General features: G+C 42.6%; 1 protein-coding gene across 3 annotated transcripts in view; it reads right to left on the bottom strand.

Moving 5' to 3' along the window:
* Nucleotides 1–8,682: 8,682 nt before the first annotated feature.
* Nucleotides 8,683–15,365, bottom strand: part of RANBP17 (RAN binding protein 17) — a 276,059-nt gene continuing 269,376 nt past the window's right edge. For all 3 annotated transcript variants that reach the window (XM_073355989.1, XM_073355992.1, XM_073355993.1), the window contains 2 exons: nt 13,622–13,749; nt 8,683–9,077 (listed from right to left, as the gene is read on the bottom strand). In XM_073355989.1, coding sequence (XP_073212090.1) covers nt 8,981–9,077; nt 13,622–13,749 — 225 coding nt within the window. In that variant the 3' untranslated portion in view covers nt 8,683–8,980. The remainder of the gene's footprint in view (nt 9,078–13,621; nt 13,750–15,365) is intronic.

Here is a 15,365-nt window from a genome sequence, read left to right as displayed (position 1 = left end):
TTCCTACGGCTCTGCATAACACAGCCGTATGAATGCAAAAGGGACTCAGCATCAGCGAGGGAGGGATAGCTCAGTGGTTTGAGCATTGGCCTGCTAAACCCAGGGTTGTGAGTTCAATCCTTAAGGGGGCCATTTAGGGATCTGGGGCAAAAATTGGGGTTTGGTCCTGCAGGGGGTTGGACTAGATGACCTCCTGAGATCCCTTCCAACTCTGATATTCTATGAATCACTGATGTTGTGACAATGAAATCCAAAGGAAGGAAGAATGATTTCCAGCTTATATGAAGTGGTGCCAGATACTCATTTCTTAATAGACACCTAGTGAGCTCTAGCAGCTCAACTGCAGCCACCTTTAGGGTGGATCGTAGCAGCTAGCCCACGGCAACAATGAAGAAGAGTGAGGGAAGAATGTTGTGTCTTATGGTAACCCTGTGCGAATTTAAGTAGTTGGAATGGCGTTCGCCAAGAGGGAATTTGGCCAGGATTCCTAGGGTAACTCAGTCAACTCTTATGAAACGCACGGCATCTTTAATGCCCACAAGCGGTTAGGATCACACTGCAGCAGCACAAACCCATCCTATCACTAGGCTGGGCCATTAGTTCAGAGCAGTGCTGTATTTTCTGCAGCCCCTTGGTGGTCTCACACCCAAATGCTGACTGGACACCAACTTGTTTTAACTCTAGGTGGTATCACCACGGTCAGTCATCAGACAACCAGCTAGACGCATAGACTGGTCTGTTCTTCTGAATACGCTACATGGAAATACGCTCATTCTGTTCACGTTTTCTGCAATTATCAGATATTGATCACAATGAATATTCTTAGAAATTGGCGTCTAATGCCCACAGGCAGAAAGCTTTCCTCACCTGAACCCCTTTGTGTAGAATTACGACAGGTTATCGGTGCTTCAAGGTCTGGGTGGGAAGCATGGAGAGGGAGGGGGGTGTCATCACTGATGGCCCAAGATCCATGGGTTTTCCATTGAGAGACAATCTTTCACACAGCTGTAAAGAATTCATGGATATGGGGAGGTGCACACTGCAGGGGCAATAGTTGGCAGAATCATTCAGAGACAAATATGAGCAGATAGTATCTCCCTTATCATTACAGCCATAAAAAAGAGCCTTTGCAACTTGCCTGAGTTACCACATGATTGTAGCGCTATAACCTTGTCCTTTATCACTCCACTTCCTCTCAAGTGCATTGGCACCCCATCTGGGTGTGTCACATGTAACAGTTAGCTGGTAAGTTCCCCAGGACAGAACCATTTCTTTCTGTGTCTTCTTCAAAGGGAAAGCACATTGTGGTCTTGTTGCTCATTTACACTAAGGCGCCTTTGTTCTGCCAGAGCAGTGTAAAGGGGCTTTTGTGTAAATGAGAATTAGGCCCACAGGCACTATATAGTAATAAAATAATAATAGAAAGGTCAAAACCCACAGGCCAACAGCAAATTTAGATGGTTGTATCCATTGTGGACCTGAACTTTCTATGCGTGGGGCGTTGTTTAGAAAATCCCACCCGCAGAACATTGCTCCACAAATTTGGAAAAATACTTTGCTTAAATATTGACCAAAGACTTAACAAAATACATGATGGCATATGTCACATTGGTGTATGTGTTTTGAAAGCTCATTCTTGTTCTTCCCCTGTTTGCTGTATAGGATGTTGATCAGGTATTTTGATCAGGTACATGGCACCCCTCTGCCATGTACATTGGGCAAACCAGACTGTCTCTAGGCAAAAGAATAAATGGACACAAATCTGACATCAAGAATTATAACATTCAAAAACCAGTAGGAGAACACTTCAATCTCCCTGGACACTCAATAACAGACTTAGAAGTGGCAATTCTTCAACAAAAAAACTTCAGAAATAGACTCCAGCAAGAAACTGCAGAACTGGAATTAATTTGCTGGACACCATCAAATTAGGCCTGAATAAAGACTGGGAGTGGATGGGTCACTACTTAAAACTAACTTTTCCCCCTGCTGTTACTCACACCTTCTTGTCAACTGTTTGAAATGAGCCACCTAGATTGCATTGAACTCATTAGCACTACAAAAGTAATTTTTTCTCTCTTCTTGTCAACTGTTGAAACTAGCCCACTTCCACCTTAATTGAATTGGTTCGTTAGCACTGACCTCCCCACTTGGTAAGGCAACTCCCATCTTTTCATATGCTGTGTATTTATACCTCTCTACTGAATTTTCCGCTCCATGCATCTGATGAAATGGATTTTAGCCCATGAAAGCTTATGCCCAAATAAATTTGTTCGTCTTTAAGGTGACACAAGGTCTCCTTGTTGTTTTTCCAGGTAATTATAGTTATCCTTAGAACTTCTCTGGACAGGTGTACTTGGTTGAGGTTTAATGCTGAACACAGTTACTTGTAAACATTGAACACAAATATTTTCTAGCCATGACCCATCAATTCCCATTGTAACTGACCCACACTAAGGGCTGTTGGACTTCATTAACTAGTTCAGCACTAGTAACTGGGAAAGCAGTTTCAGGGGTGTGTGTTTGCCTTTAGCCTGGCGAGGAAGGTGGAGCATTTCACATCCTGTATATGGCAGGCAGAGGGTATGTTAACAAGCAGCATGTGGCGGGTGAGCAGATTTCAGAGCTCCCACAGTGGGCCACCGCTCAGGCTGTCATTAAGGAGCAGCTTATTTGTGTGTGTATTGGGGGGCAAGCACATACTGGGGTTTGGCTACTGGGGATTAGAAAATACGTCTTGGTGGGAGAGGGACATGGGAGAGTTTTAGGGTTCAGGTGTGACTGGGGGTTGGGTAGGAGAGGGGAGGTTTGAGAGAAGACTTGCAACTGGGGGGTGGGCAAGAAAGGCAGGTTTGGGTGGGGACTGAGGAGGGGAGGGGAGACAGCTTGGGAAGAGGGATGTAATGGCTGCAAGCACATCACTATCCCCTCCTTGGATCCCTGCTTCTTCTCCCCTGCCAGCCTTTACCTTACTGGTAGTCAGTCCCAGCAACTGCCTCTGTGCATCGCCAGGCTGCCTGAGGGCCATCTCTCCCACTTTGATCCTGCTGGGCTGTTGGGAGGAAATCTGAGGTGCAATCTATAGGGTAGCAAGGCAGAGTCAAAGAATAGGGCAAAGCAGCCAATAGAGAGGCAGGCAGGATGGTGGGTGGGTAGGGTATCGGGCCCAGCAAACAAATAGCACTTGATCCTGACTTTCTGAATAAACGAGGCCCTGTGTCCTCTCTGTCCCATTAGAACAAAGTTACATGGCAGGGACCCCATAATTATACATATTGCTTTCCTGATCCTTCACCTCCTTTGGGTCCAGTCAGTGCAGGAGTCAGTGTATTTATGCTGCCTCTGCATTTTAACTGTTCTGAGGAGCTCCAGATTGTGACACTGACAAGGCAGAAATGCATTATGGAAGTTGTGTGCGGGGGAGGGGGAAACGAGGGAAATGGGGTTGGTAGCTAAGCAGAAGTTGAGGCTTTTGGTCACCGGGGAAGGGCCAGGTAGTGACGACTTTACATTCTGGGGTGGGGAATTTCTCATTCCCACCCGAGCATTTCTTAACTACCTGGCCACAGGGGGCCTAGTGGGCCTCTCCAGCTCACCGGTACTTTATTCTGAAGGCTGCTGAGCGCCAGCTTCCAAGCTTTTACTTAAAAATTATAATTACGTCTCTAGTCCTTTTGGTTGTGAAAACCTTCCGCATGGGAAACCAGTCTAACTGATGCAGTGATATGTGCCTGAGTTTGCATGCAGTCTAAACCAATAGACCTTGAGAGAGGTGTGAATGGCTGCTTTTCACATTTTTAAGGGTTTTTAACTCTGAAGTTGACATTTGATTTGTCATCGTCCAATGTCGTTGACTCTTTCACTGATGATCAAAGTATCAAGATAGGAGAGAAGGGATTGTTACTATGAAGTGCAACTAAGAGTGGAGTCTTGTTTTGGTGTCTCATGTGGGTGGAGGTTGGTCTGTCGGTGGAATTTGTCAGAGTTTCCTCTACATTTCCTCTTCCCTTATTCAACTCCTGTATGCCCCATTGTATCCTGCCCCAGTATCTGCCACTACCTCCCTCAAGAAGTAAGCATATTAGCCTGTTAGTTCAAGCTAAATGATCAGCAGTGAAACAGTCAACACTGAAATATACATTGCCATCCTTGGCAACTATTTGAGATGAATGGGTGCAGTTCACACTCAAAGCAGCTAGATTCAGGCTGTCTGCAGACTCAGGCAAACAAAGTTACATTCAGTTCATATTTTGAGGCTCATCTTCATAACCATAAGGGTTAGTGACTTGATTTTTGAAAATTTAAATTTATACTCCTTCCTTAGAGGTTTTTAAGGTCAGGCTTGACAAAGCCCTGGCTGGGATGATTTAACTGGGAATTGGTCCTGCTTTGAGCAGGGGGTTGGACTAGATGACCTTCTGGGGTCCCTTCCAACCCTGATATTCTATGATTCTATGATACTCTGGGGCAAGATTGCACAGGAATGTAAAAGTAATATGAAATTACCCATCCATTTATTTGGCTGTGGAATTGCTTTGTACACATAAACCTGAAAGTAAATTAGGAGGTGGGGATGAGAAAAAGATGTACCAGAGGAGGAGCCAAAGTTAAAGGGGAGGAGCCAGAGGAAGTGAGCGGTTGGTACTGGACATTATTTTGCCATCTCTGGTAAAATCAGGGTACAACACTGATTCCATTCAAACTAACTAGAAATGTCCTGCTAACTTGGGATGACCTTGGAAAACACACACATCTGATCACCTTGTGCATCTGGCATCAAACTTATTACTTCTGGAAGGGGAAGGCTGAGAGAGTTACATACAGATCACTGTGCAAACCGATCACTGTGCAAACCTGATGGAGCAGCCAGCCCCCACAAATGGCTTGCCTCTCTGCTCCATTTTATTCTTCTTATTTTGTACAACTATGCTCTGTTCCTGCCAGATTTTTCTACTAAATATGACTTGGTTTCAACACTTTTGTTGGGCAAATTATGTTAGGATGGATGCCGCAGGTATCCATTAGGGTTTATTTATCGTGATACTGTTTCGATCTCACACTTATAAATAACTTATATGATGGCTTTTGTTTGTAGAAATGTAACTTACATATTTTATTACGCTTTCTGTAAACCTCAAAGAGAATGTTCTCAAAGAAGCACTCTTAACAGCAATCTACACTAAGGTACATAAAATCCTCACTAACATTATTTTTTAATCTGGCAAGGAAGTGTGTTATCCCTCTATAGTTTGAAAGGTTTGCTGTCACCATAAACTCGCAGTACAATAAAACATTAAAAAGTCTAAGGAATTATTTTATAAAGCATACACCAGTGGCTGAGTTTCTTCAAAGCCTTCTTATGCAAGCAGGGCAAAGTATTAAAACTTTGTATTTTCCTTGGACAGCTGGGTCTGCCTTTCATAGTCATATGAAATACAACCTGTGCTAGGTTCCTTTTGGGGGTAGTTCATTCCCCCTCATAGAAGGAAGACCTAACTGGGATTTCTTCAGATGACTAGGTTTTGCACTATGGTTATACGTAGTACCTTTGGGGGAAAATCAGATTGATTTCCAAGTCCTGATTTGTTCACTTTACAATAATCACTCAGGCTAGCTCACAGTGATCTCTTGAGAGGACACCACTGTGGTAATTTCCCCAGCCACCTTGGGAGTCTGCACTTCATCTCCCCACTAATATTATCCCTCCATTGTTTCCACACCTTTTGATTTTAAAGAAGGGGGATGCTTTAAAGCACTTGTGGAGAAAACGAATATAAAGAATTACATGAACTTTGTAAACAGGTGAAGAGAAAGAAAAGGTCGGTTAAATTCTGGGCTCTACTCACTTTGACAGTGCCCCTTTGAAGAGTTGACAGTTAAAACTCTTAAGAAAGAAGCTGGAGCCATAATATATAGGCTTTATTTGCTATGCCATCTATTTTCAAACCTAAAAGCAGGCATGTTTATACGACTGTCTACTCTACATAAGTTCTAGTTGTCAATTGTTAACTGAGGTTGAGATGCTGTTCAAATATGCATATCAAGTTTGCCCAGTTTAGGACCTTGTTTGTTTGTTTGTAACAAGGTATGTTTTAGAAGTGAAATTCTGAAAATGCACTTCAATGCTCCAGGGAGTCAATAGCCTTATATTAGAGGAAGCCCTAAAATCTGAGTGCTGAGTTATGAGGGCACATGGTGCTTCTTTTCAATATGCCCAAATTTAGCTTTCAGCAGAGCAGGCTAATTTAGCCAGTAAACTGACTGATTTGTGGGTGCAAGCTGATTGCATGTAACTATTATTTATTTCTGCAGTACGACAAAGAAAAGCAGAGTCAACGAACACATTAGTTTTAATCTGAACCTTTTAATGCAAATGTATAGAGTTTCCAGATAACTGAAAAAAGAACGAGGAGTACTCGTTCTTTTTGCTGATACAGACTAACATGGCTACCACTCTGAAACAGATAACTGAAGTGGTTTCTACAGCAAACTTGCCAAAAAAGGAGAGACCATTTAGCACATAGACTCCTGGAGCCATTTTCAGGGGTAGAATGAAAACCAGCAAACAACCCCTCCACTCCCAAACATTCGTTAAAGTAGTTTAGATTTTGTTGCTTTCAGAATTTGACTTAAAGAAGATTCTAATTTTGTCTAAGTTCTCAATGGGAAAGTGACTCATTGTACTAGAGGCTATTTATCTGATCAGTAATAACAATAAAGCCTTTGAACTAATCTAACTTGGGCACCTAAAACTGGGTTCCTACTCCACATTTAGGCACTGTGACAGGGTCAGGCCAGATGACTACAGGAGAGTAATAGAAGGCAGATATATTAGCCCCAGGTTAAGTAGATCCCTTTCCCGTGGGTAAGGTAACAGGGAAGGTTCCCGAACAATCAGGAACCTTCTGGAGACAATTAAGACAGACCGGCTGATTAGAACACCTGCAGCCAATCAAGAAGCTGCTAGAATCAATTAAGGCAGGCTAATCAGGGCACCTGGGTTTAAAAAGGAGCTCACTTCAGTTTGTGGTGTGCATGTGAGGAGCTGGGAGCAAGAGGCACTAGGAGCTGGGAGTGAGAATGCAGACTGTTGGAGGACTGAGGTGTACAAGCATTATCAGACACCAGGAGGAAGGTCCTATGGTGAGGATAAAGAAGGTGTTGGGAGGAGGCCATGGGGAAGTAGCCCAGGGAGTTGTAGCTGTCGCACAGCTGTTCCAGGAGGCACTCTAGACAGCTGCATTCCACAGGGCCCTGGGCTAGAACCTGGAGTAGAGGGCTGGCCCAGGTTCCCCCCAAATCCTCCCAACTCCTGGTCAGACACAGGAGGAGTTGACCTGGACTGTGGGTTCACAAAAACGGCCAAACTGAGGGCTGCCGTGAAGCTCCAAGGTGAGCAAATCCGCCAATAAGCGCAAGACCCACCAAGGTAGAGGAGGAACTTTGTTACAGCACCTAAATAAAAGTGGCCTGATTTTCAAAGATGTCAGGCAGTCGGGGTTCAAGTGGATTTTTTGGTGCTCAGTAATTCTGCAAATTAGGCCCTATGGCTGTAGATTACACTATTTTCTTTAGCTATGCTTCAATGTAAGGCAAACAGAAAATTGCTCAACTGAATGATTTCATCTCCTATATAGTTCCTACGGTAACTATTTAAAATTTGTAGAGAAAGAATATAAGATAATCACAGAAAAAACAGGAAAATGTCTACAGGAAATACTGATTTGAACTTCCCCCACTCTAGGTGCACTGAAAGTCGTATATTCTTTTCAAGAAAGTGCTAAAAATATTACCAAGTTACCCAAATATAAAATGGCATGAAAAACATATGAAGTAGATTATTTACATCTTAGTTAAGAAAACAATGAGATAGCAGCAGTTTCTAATTGCATGTAATAGCTTTTGTACATTAAAAAATGTAATTGACTTATTGCTTAAATAGTTCAATTTTTGGTAAATTTCACTCCAATTAATTGGTGTATTTCATCAATCCACACAATAATTGATACCCACCACAAAATGGAAATTAATTGTCCTATACCAAATCAGAGCGGATAATGCATGCATGAGCCTTAGCATAAAAGGAATTTTTTTTTGGCACATATTGAACTTTTTATGATCTCTGAAGAGCAATCTGCTGAATTTTCTATTTTAAATGCACCCTTTCATTATACCATTTACCACTCTGAATATGGGAAATAAGTGTCTGTTACTACCGGCTTTCTTTTTTCCAGGGGTGACAGATTTAATTCTTTTTAAAGACGTGTCTCAACAATTGTATTTTTGTTTGTGTTTTTTTTTTCTGGAATAAGACATTTGAAATGTATGTTTGTGTAATGAAAGCATTATCTTTATCTCATTAAAGAGTGCATTACTGTCTCTAAGCTTTATAATATCCCATATTCTAGGTTTTCCTATTACATTCTTAGTCCAAAAGAGCTCATTTTTCATTCTGCTAATCTTTGTTCTTCTTTGCAGTGTGCAGAGTCATAAACCTCATGTTTAAAATATACATGCAACCATTTTGTAGAAAAATAATCATTTTTATTAATTCAAGAGAGTTCATATAGAATTTATACCAATCTTTGTCTCAAAGTTTCAATCAGAAGTGACCTCAGTGAAAGCGGTCAGAAACATTATTTATTGCTATGGGTGGAACTAAGAATCATTAACTAGTACACATTTAGAAGCAATGCGTGTTTATTTTGTTCTTTGGTTAAGTATTGTTTCTACACCATTTCATACATGTCTAAGAACAGGGATAATAAATTTTGATAAGAAAGTTTGAAAATGTTTTTTAAGCTAAGACTGATTTTACATCATTTTCACTGTTATAAATTCTTATGTTTAGGCCAGAGATATAAAAAGGCAGAAGTTATTTAAAAAAATAGTTTTCAACTCCTATCTAACAATATGGTGAGGTCCAAAACTTTCAAAGTCTATATGTTGTTAGTCAATGCTCTGGTTTCCAAAGTCAGCGTCAACTCATCATATCTAAACTGCTTGCTTCCGTAGCCCCTTCACAGCGCAGGGCATCAGCCATGTCTCTTCGAAAGACCGACATGTTCTGGGTGAATCTGGGCACGAGAAAACCCCAAATCTTTGGTTAAACCAGACCTCTGATTTATGGATTTATTTAGATTTAAACAATAGGAAAAACATTAAAAATGCTCAGATAAAATCTCTAGGTGTCCTAATAATTAGTCTTACAACATAATAACAACTAGCCAGCAGCATTAAAAACATTATGTGTGGACAGCCTGTAAGCTCAGACCATTAGGAGCATGAACTATTTATGAATGGTAAATTCAGCCAGCCAGGAAATCAAAACAGGAAAGCTCCTTTGAATCCCATGCTGCTTATGGGAAAAATGCCCTCAACCATCCCCCAAAACCTTGACAAATGAATGACTTTGTGCCAACATGCTCCGAAAGTCATTGAGTTCAGACTATTTCAGACCTAGTGTCCTTTCTTGATAGTGAAGGCAGAGTACAACCTGTGTCTCAGCAGAACAGGACACAGTTACACGTAAGGCAGACCAAATTCGCTTGTTTATCAACGTAGTTGGAACTGTCTCTTTTACCATATTTGCTGGCAAGTTTAAGGCAGAGGTGGGCCAGAATTGGAATCTCATATCTGAACCACTTTTCATATGATATATATACTATAAGGCCTATTTTCTGGTACTGATTTGTCCAAAAATCATATGAGAACAGATGGTGCAAACTCAATGAATACTGTACAGCTTTTTTGGGGCCCAAATCCCACTAGGACAGCACATGTAATTTCAGCACTATCACAACCTGAAACTGAACCCTTGCCCTGATTCAGCCCTAAAAGCAAGTACAAACCTGATCCAGATCAAATCCACTTCCTCAGTCTGTCTTTATTTAAAACACAGTGTAGCATTGCCATTTATCACATTTCACATACGTATTTTCAGCAGCAGAAATTAAATGTTTTGTTTCTAATTTAAAATATTAGGCACAATCCTGATCTTAGATGTGCCCCCAAATATAGGACCCTTCCTCCTTTTTTAAATGCTGCAGCTGCATTGATTGCAGCTGAAACATTCTTTGCTTGGAGGCTGTCAAATCTCACAGGCTCAGTAAGGTCAGATTAAGGAAGATGTCCAAGGAACACCAATTGTGAATTACAGTTTAAGGCCCTGATCCTGCAAAGGGCTCTGTGTAGATGATGTTTGCAAAGCCAATGGGATTCCAGGTGGGTCTAAGATCCCTAGAAAGGATTGGGGCTGATATCCCTTCCTATTCATGCTCTTCATAGTTCACTGCAGATAGCAGCAGTGTGGTAGGTTAGGGCTTGCTGCGTGTGGTTACAGAGGATGCATTTCAGAATGTTTCTGTGCATACTTCTTTACTTTTGTGTTTGTTTCTTTGCTAATGAAAACTGATTTCTGCTCACATTTGAACATTCCAAATTAAAATAAACAAGTAAAACAGACTTTTCTAGGAAGTTACAAGACACTTAAAAGAGCCCAAAATAACCTCTGAAAATAGGACTGCCTAGGTCAGGGGTGGCCAACCTGAGCCTGAGAAAGAGCCAGAATTTAACAATGTACATTGCCAAAGAGCCACAGTAATACGTCAGCAGCCCCTCATCAGTTCCCCCACCCCCCGCGCCTCCTACCCACCGGCAGCGCCTCCCTCTCCCTCCCTCACCTCTCAGTCAGCTGTTTCGTGGCATGCAGGAGGCTCGGGGGGGTAGGGGGGTGAGGGAGGAGCGAGGGCACGGGAAGGGGTGGAGTGGGGGCAGGGCCTGTGGCAGAGCCAGGGGTTGAGCAGTGAGCACCCCCAGGCACATTGGAAAGTTGGCATCAGTAGCTCCAGCCCTAGAGTCGGTGCCTATAAAAGAAGCCGCATATTAACTTCTGAAGAGCCGGATGTGGCTCCGGAGCCACAGGTTGGCCACCCCTGGCCTGGGTATAAGACATGTTGCTTGTTCATACTATGGCTGCCTGAAAGCCATCCCAGGAAGCTGGGAGAGAAGATCACTCATTTGATGTATCGTTCCTTTAACGATTCTAGATAATACCTGTTCACATTACCCCCAAGTGAGCAGTCTACATATCTCTAGCTGCAGCTACTAAGACTTCCCAGAAGACCACCCAACCTTTGGAGTTTAGAATACTCCACAGACACCGTACGTTGCAATTCTATTTTAGGAGGCTGTGTGTGTTTGAACTTAGGGCTTATGCAAGTTAGGTGATGATAGCCCTCAAGACTGAAGTCTTGGTCATCCACAGAACAGAGACAGCATGGGTAGCTGGAGCACAAGCTTCTCCCACTGACCCCAGCCAATGCACCTAAGTGTTAGCGTGGAGGTGAAAGGGGAGTTCAGCCCCTTTGTCCATATGACATGTCAATGGCAAACATCATGGTATATGACATACCTTTTAAACTCTAAATACTCCAGGGGACATAGCCCTTAATTTGGGCATTTTTGGTGATGAGATGTGAACGCTAATCTGTTTTTCCAAGCAGCTATGTGGACTCTTAAAGACGGTAGTCGTTTGCTATATCAATTTAAAGTCAGATAGTGTTCAGGTTAAATGCTACAGTGGCCCATAAGAAGTCCAATGGCTGGATATTAAACTAGACAAATTCAGATGAGAAATAAAGCACCATTTCTTTTTTAAACAGTGATGGGGGATTAGCTATTGGAACACACTACTAAGGGAAGTGGTGGATTCTCGATGTCTTCAGATCAAGACTTGATGCCCTTCTGCAAGTTATGCTTTAGTCAAACACAAGTTACTGGGCTCAATGGAGGGGTAATTGAGTGAAATTCTCTAGCCTGCGAGATACAGGAGGTCAGACTAAACGAGCCAATGGCCTCTTCTGGCCTTACAAATCTATGAATCTATATGAGTAAAGTAGCTCAGTGCTAACTGTACACCAGAATATGGGAGTCCCATAACATTTCACACCTGAGTCATGGACATGATTTGATGAGATTGACACCTAGTCTGTGGTTGTTCGATGGGTGACTCTACTGTTTAATGGCTGAGGTTGGTTGTGGGACCTTAACTGTATTTCTGTACTTTTAAAACCTTTCAAGTATAACTTTAATTTTAAATTTCCAGGCCAACATTGTTTATTTCCTTAGAAAATATTATCTCAAGGGTTCTTCCCTTTAAGTAACTGACAGATATGGAGTTAAGGCTTGAACTATCTACCTATAAATAAATACTCTGGGAATTTCTTTAGTTGTTAAAAACACTGGTGGGATTGTTCAGTCACAGAAATCCCCATGGAGCTTACAAACTGTGCAGAGATGGATCTCTATCCTCCCCAGACTGTCTGCCACCATTACCTCTTATGGTTTCCTCCTTTCTGGTTCCCACATGGCTCCCCACTACATGGAGAAAGCTGCATATGAGGCATGTTAAGTGGACTTATTTCATGGAATAAGTGTGGTCACTACACTACTAGGTGGGACCCCTTCCATCTCCACACTGCCCGCTCTCAACTGGTTCCCTCCATTGCCATTATCCACAGTGGGGTCATGTGGAGTTTATAAACTTAGTATCAGGGATATAAGGAAATGATCATCTCTGCAGAGACCATAATGTGTTCAAAAATGTATTTTAACAGCTAAATAATTTCAAAAGCAACCCTCTTCCACCTAAAAATAGCCCAAGGCACCAGTCCTAGAGTAAAACAACAGATTAAAACCCATCTGGGGGTTCTAAACCAAACTGTTTTGGAGTTTTGACAAGTCAACATTTCTCAGAAAACAATGGAGAAATGGAATCATCTAATAGTTTTAACTTTCCCCACTCCCAAATGTCTTGTCCAGTTTGTCTCAAGCTTTCCAGGAAATTCTACCATGGTATAAATCACGTTAAGATTTTGGTTTGGTGGAGTAAAGGTGAGGGGAGGTGAAAACACAGTTGGTAACAGACAACTAGTGTGAACCTCAAATGCAGTCAACTTCTATTGCTCTTGTTTTAAACTAACCCAATTTTTTTACAGCAAGGGTGAAAGTGAGTAAATTGCCAATCTTGGTCTTCTAAAAAACAAACAAACAAAAAACAGCTCAGTAGTGTTACAGTTAGCTGGTATGAGGACCCAACTGACCCTCTCCCATTTCTGTCTTTTTACAGTTCGTAGTTACATCCTTACGTCTGCAGGGGCTAGGGTCAGTCAAAGCAGCAGCACTTAGAGTAGCAGACGCTGCAGAAGCCATCGTAGTTCTGCAGCACCCAAGAGCATCAGACCGGTTTTTGTTGGAGAGACCATGTTGGAGAAAGGGAGACCTATGCTCCTCCCAAGAAAATGGGGTAGTTTTTTTCAGTGGGGAGGTGGTGGCCAAAAAGAGAAAGGAGCACTCATTTCCTGGCAGGCCCTGCCTTTGAGACTATCCTAAATAAATACATATTTAAAAGCAACTAAATAGATAATTATCAAATGCTCTGGCTCCAACTAGTAAGTCTAAGGGAGGATTATTGGGTAGGACATAACCTTACTTTTAAAGGAAGCTAACAAACTCCACTGTAGTTGCAAGTTAGCCCAGAATACTCTGTTATGTTATTCTCCGGTTGAGTGTTTTATTTGGCTTTAATCAGTAGAGAACACTTTGGGTGTTGTGAGCTTACCTGTCTCTGTTCTTTACCAAAAGGTTTTGTTCCACTCCTTCCATTAGGTTCCTAAAGCACTGGTCAAGGACCTCTCGTTTGTTGTCAGGCTGGCTGGTTATCAAGCTTGCTCTTAATTCACTGAAGTACTGTGATCAAAAGGCAGAAAATACTTAGGAAACAAACTTTGGAAGTGAAAAGCAGAGGTTGCTCACCTGTAATCAGAACCCTAAATGAGCTCTGTGCATTCGTACTCTTGAGATGCGCCGATGGTGCAGCATGAATTGCTGGAACGTATTAACACCAGTGCCTGTTGGAGTGCTCTTGAGCACCAAGCAGCTCACAATGTTTGGAGTAAGAGGTTCATAGAATCATAGAGTATCAGGGTCGGAAGGGACCTCAGGAGGTTGTCTAGTCCAACCCCCTGCTCAAAGCAAGACCAATCCCCAATTTTTGCCCCAGATCCCTAAATGGCCCCCTCAAGGACTGAACTCACAACCCTGGGTTTAGCAGGCCAATGCTCAAACCACTAGCTATCCCTCCCCCCAGCATGGTGAACTGGCTGCCTCAGTTCTTTTGACTGGTTCCTTAGGTCCTAAGTTGAAATTAGGACACCCAGGAAGAGGGACGGTGTGTGGAGAGTGTGGATATGTAGAGTCCATCTTGAAGAACTCCAGTTACAGCTGAACAGCCTTTATTTCTTTGTCAGATGGCTCCTACCCATTCCCACTCTTGGGAGTCCGGCCAGAAGCACTCCTCCCTCTGGACAGTGGGATGAGACGGCCTCTGACATATAGACTGTAATGCTTCTTTACTGGACCAGGCGTCTGACCTCGATGCTAGATCTAAGCAATAATGGTTTGTGGAAAGTATGAATTGGGCGATAGGTGGCAGCTCTACAAGTTTTTAATATGGGAATGTGTGTAATACAGGCCACGGAAGTGCCTTCACTCTAGGCGAGGGTGCTCTAAGCCTTTCTGGAAGTGGAACAGAAGTGTGTTCATAACACTCTTCAATACGGAGGCCAACCCACTTGAAAATGTTATGTGATGCCATTACCTGACCTGTACTTTCCCCCCATAAGAGATAAACAGTCTATATGATTTTCTGCATATCTCTTTAAATAGAAGCCATCCAAGGTGTGCAGCCTAGCTTCTCCTGAGTAAGAGTGAGGCCTAAGGAAAAACACTGGCAAGTTTATGAACTGGTTAAGATGGAATTTTGTTACCATCACTTTATCTTTGTGAAGGATTGTAAGAGTGGGGGTCCGCCATGAAAGCCTACAGCTCACTCACTTTTCTGTAGCTATTCCATCTGCTAGAAAAGGATATCTTAATCAAGAGATGAAACGGGGAACAGTCTCCCATGCGTTTGAAGAGAGACGCCATGAGCTAAGTAAGTACTACACTGAAGGCCAAGTTCTAAAACTGTCAAAGTCCTATGGCACATGCTGTCAAGTGGAGAGTGTGTGTCCCCCAAAGTAGGAAATATTGCTTCCACCTGTAAAGTACAATTTTGGCTCCAGTTAAGGAGGCCAACAACTGTGCTGGGCTTTTTAACCCCCTTGGGGGCTGGAGCGGAGGCTGAATTCCCAGCACTTACGGATCCCTGGTGCTTCAGAACTGGAAGGTTTAACTCTAATACTTCTAGCACTAGCATAACTTGGAGGCTATTCTGATGCACCTTTCTGATCCTGGGAGTGAAGAAGCTGCATATGGAGCAATAAGAACGCAAATAACCTTCCCCAAGCAGGCCAAACAACACA

The sequence above is a fragment of the Lepidochelys kempii genome, chromosome 8 (assembly GCF_965140265.1).
Source record: "Lepidochelys kempii isolate rLepKem1 chromosome 8, rLepKem1.hap2, whole genome shotgun sequence".
NCBI lineage: Eukaryota > Metazoa > Chordata > Testudines > Cheloniidae > Lepidochelys > Lepidochelys kempii.
Note: the sequence above shows the minus strand (reverse complement) of the source record. Positions and strands in the feature narration are given on the sequence as shown.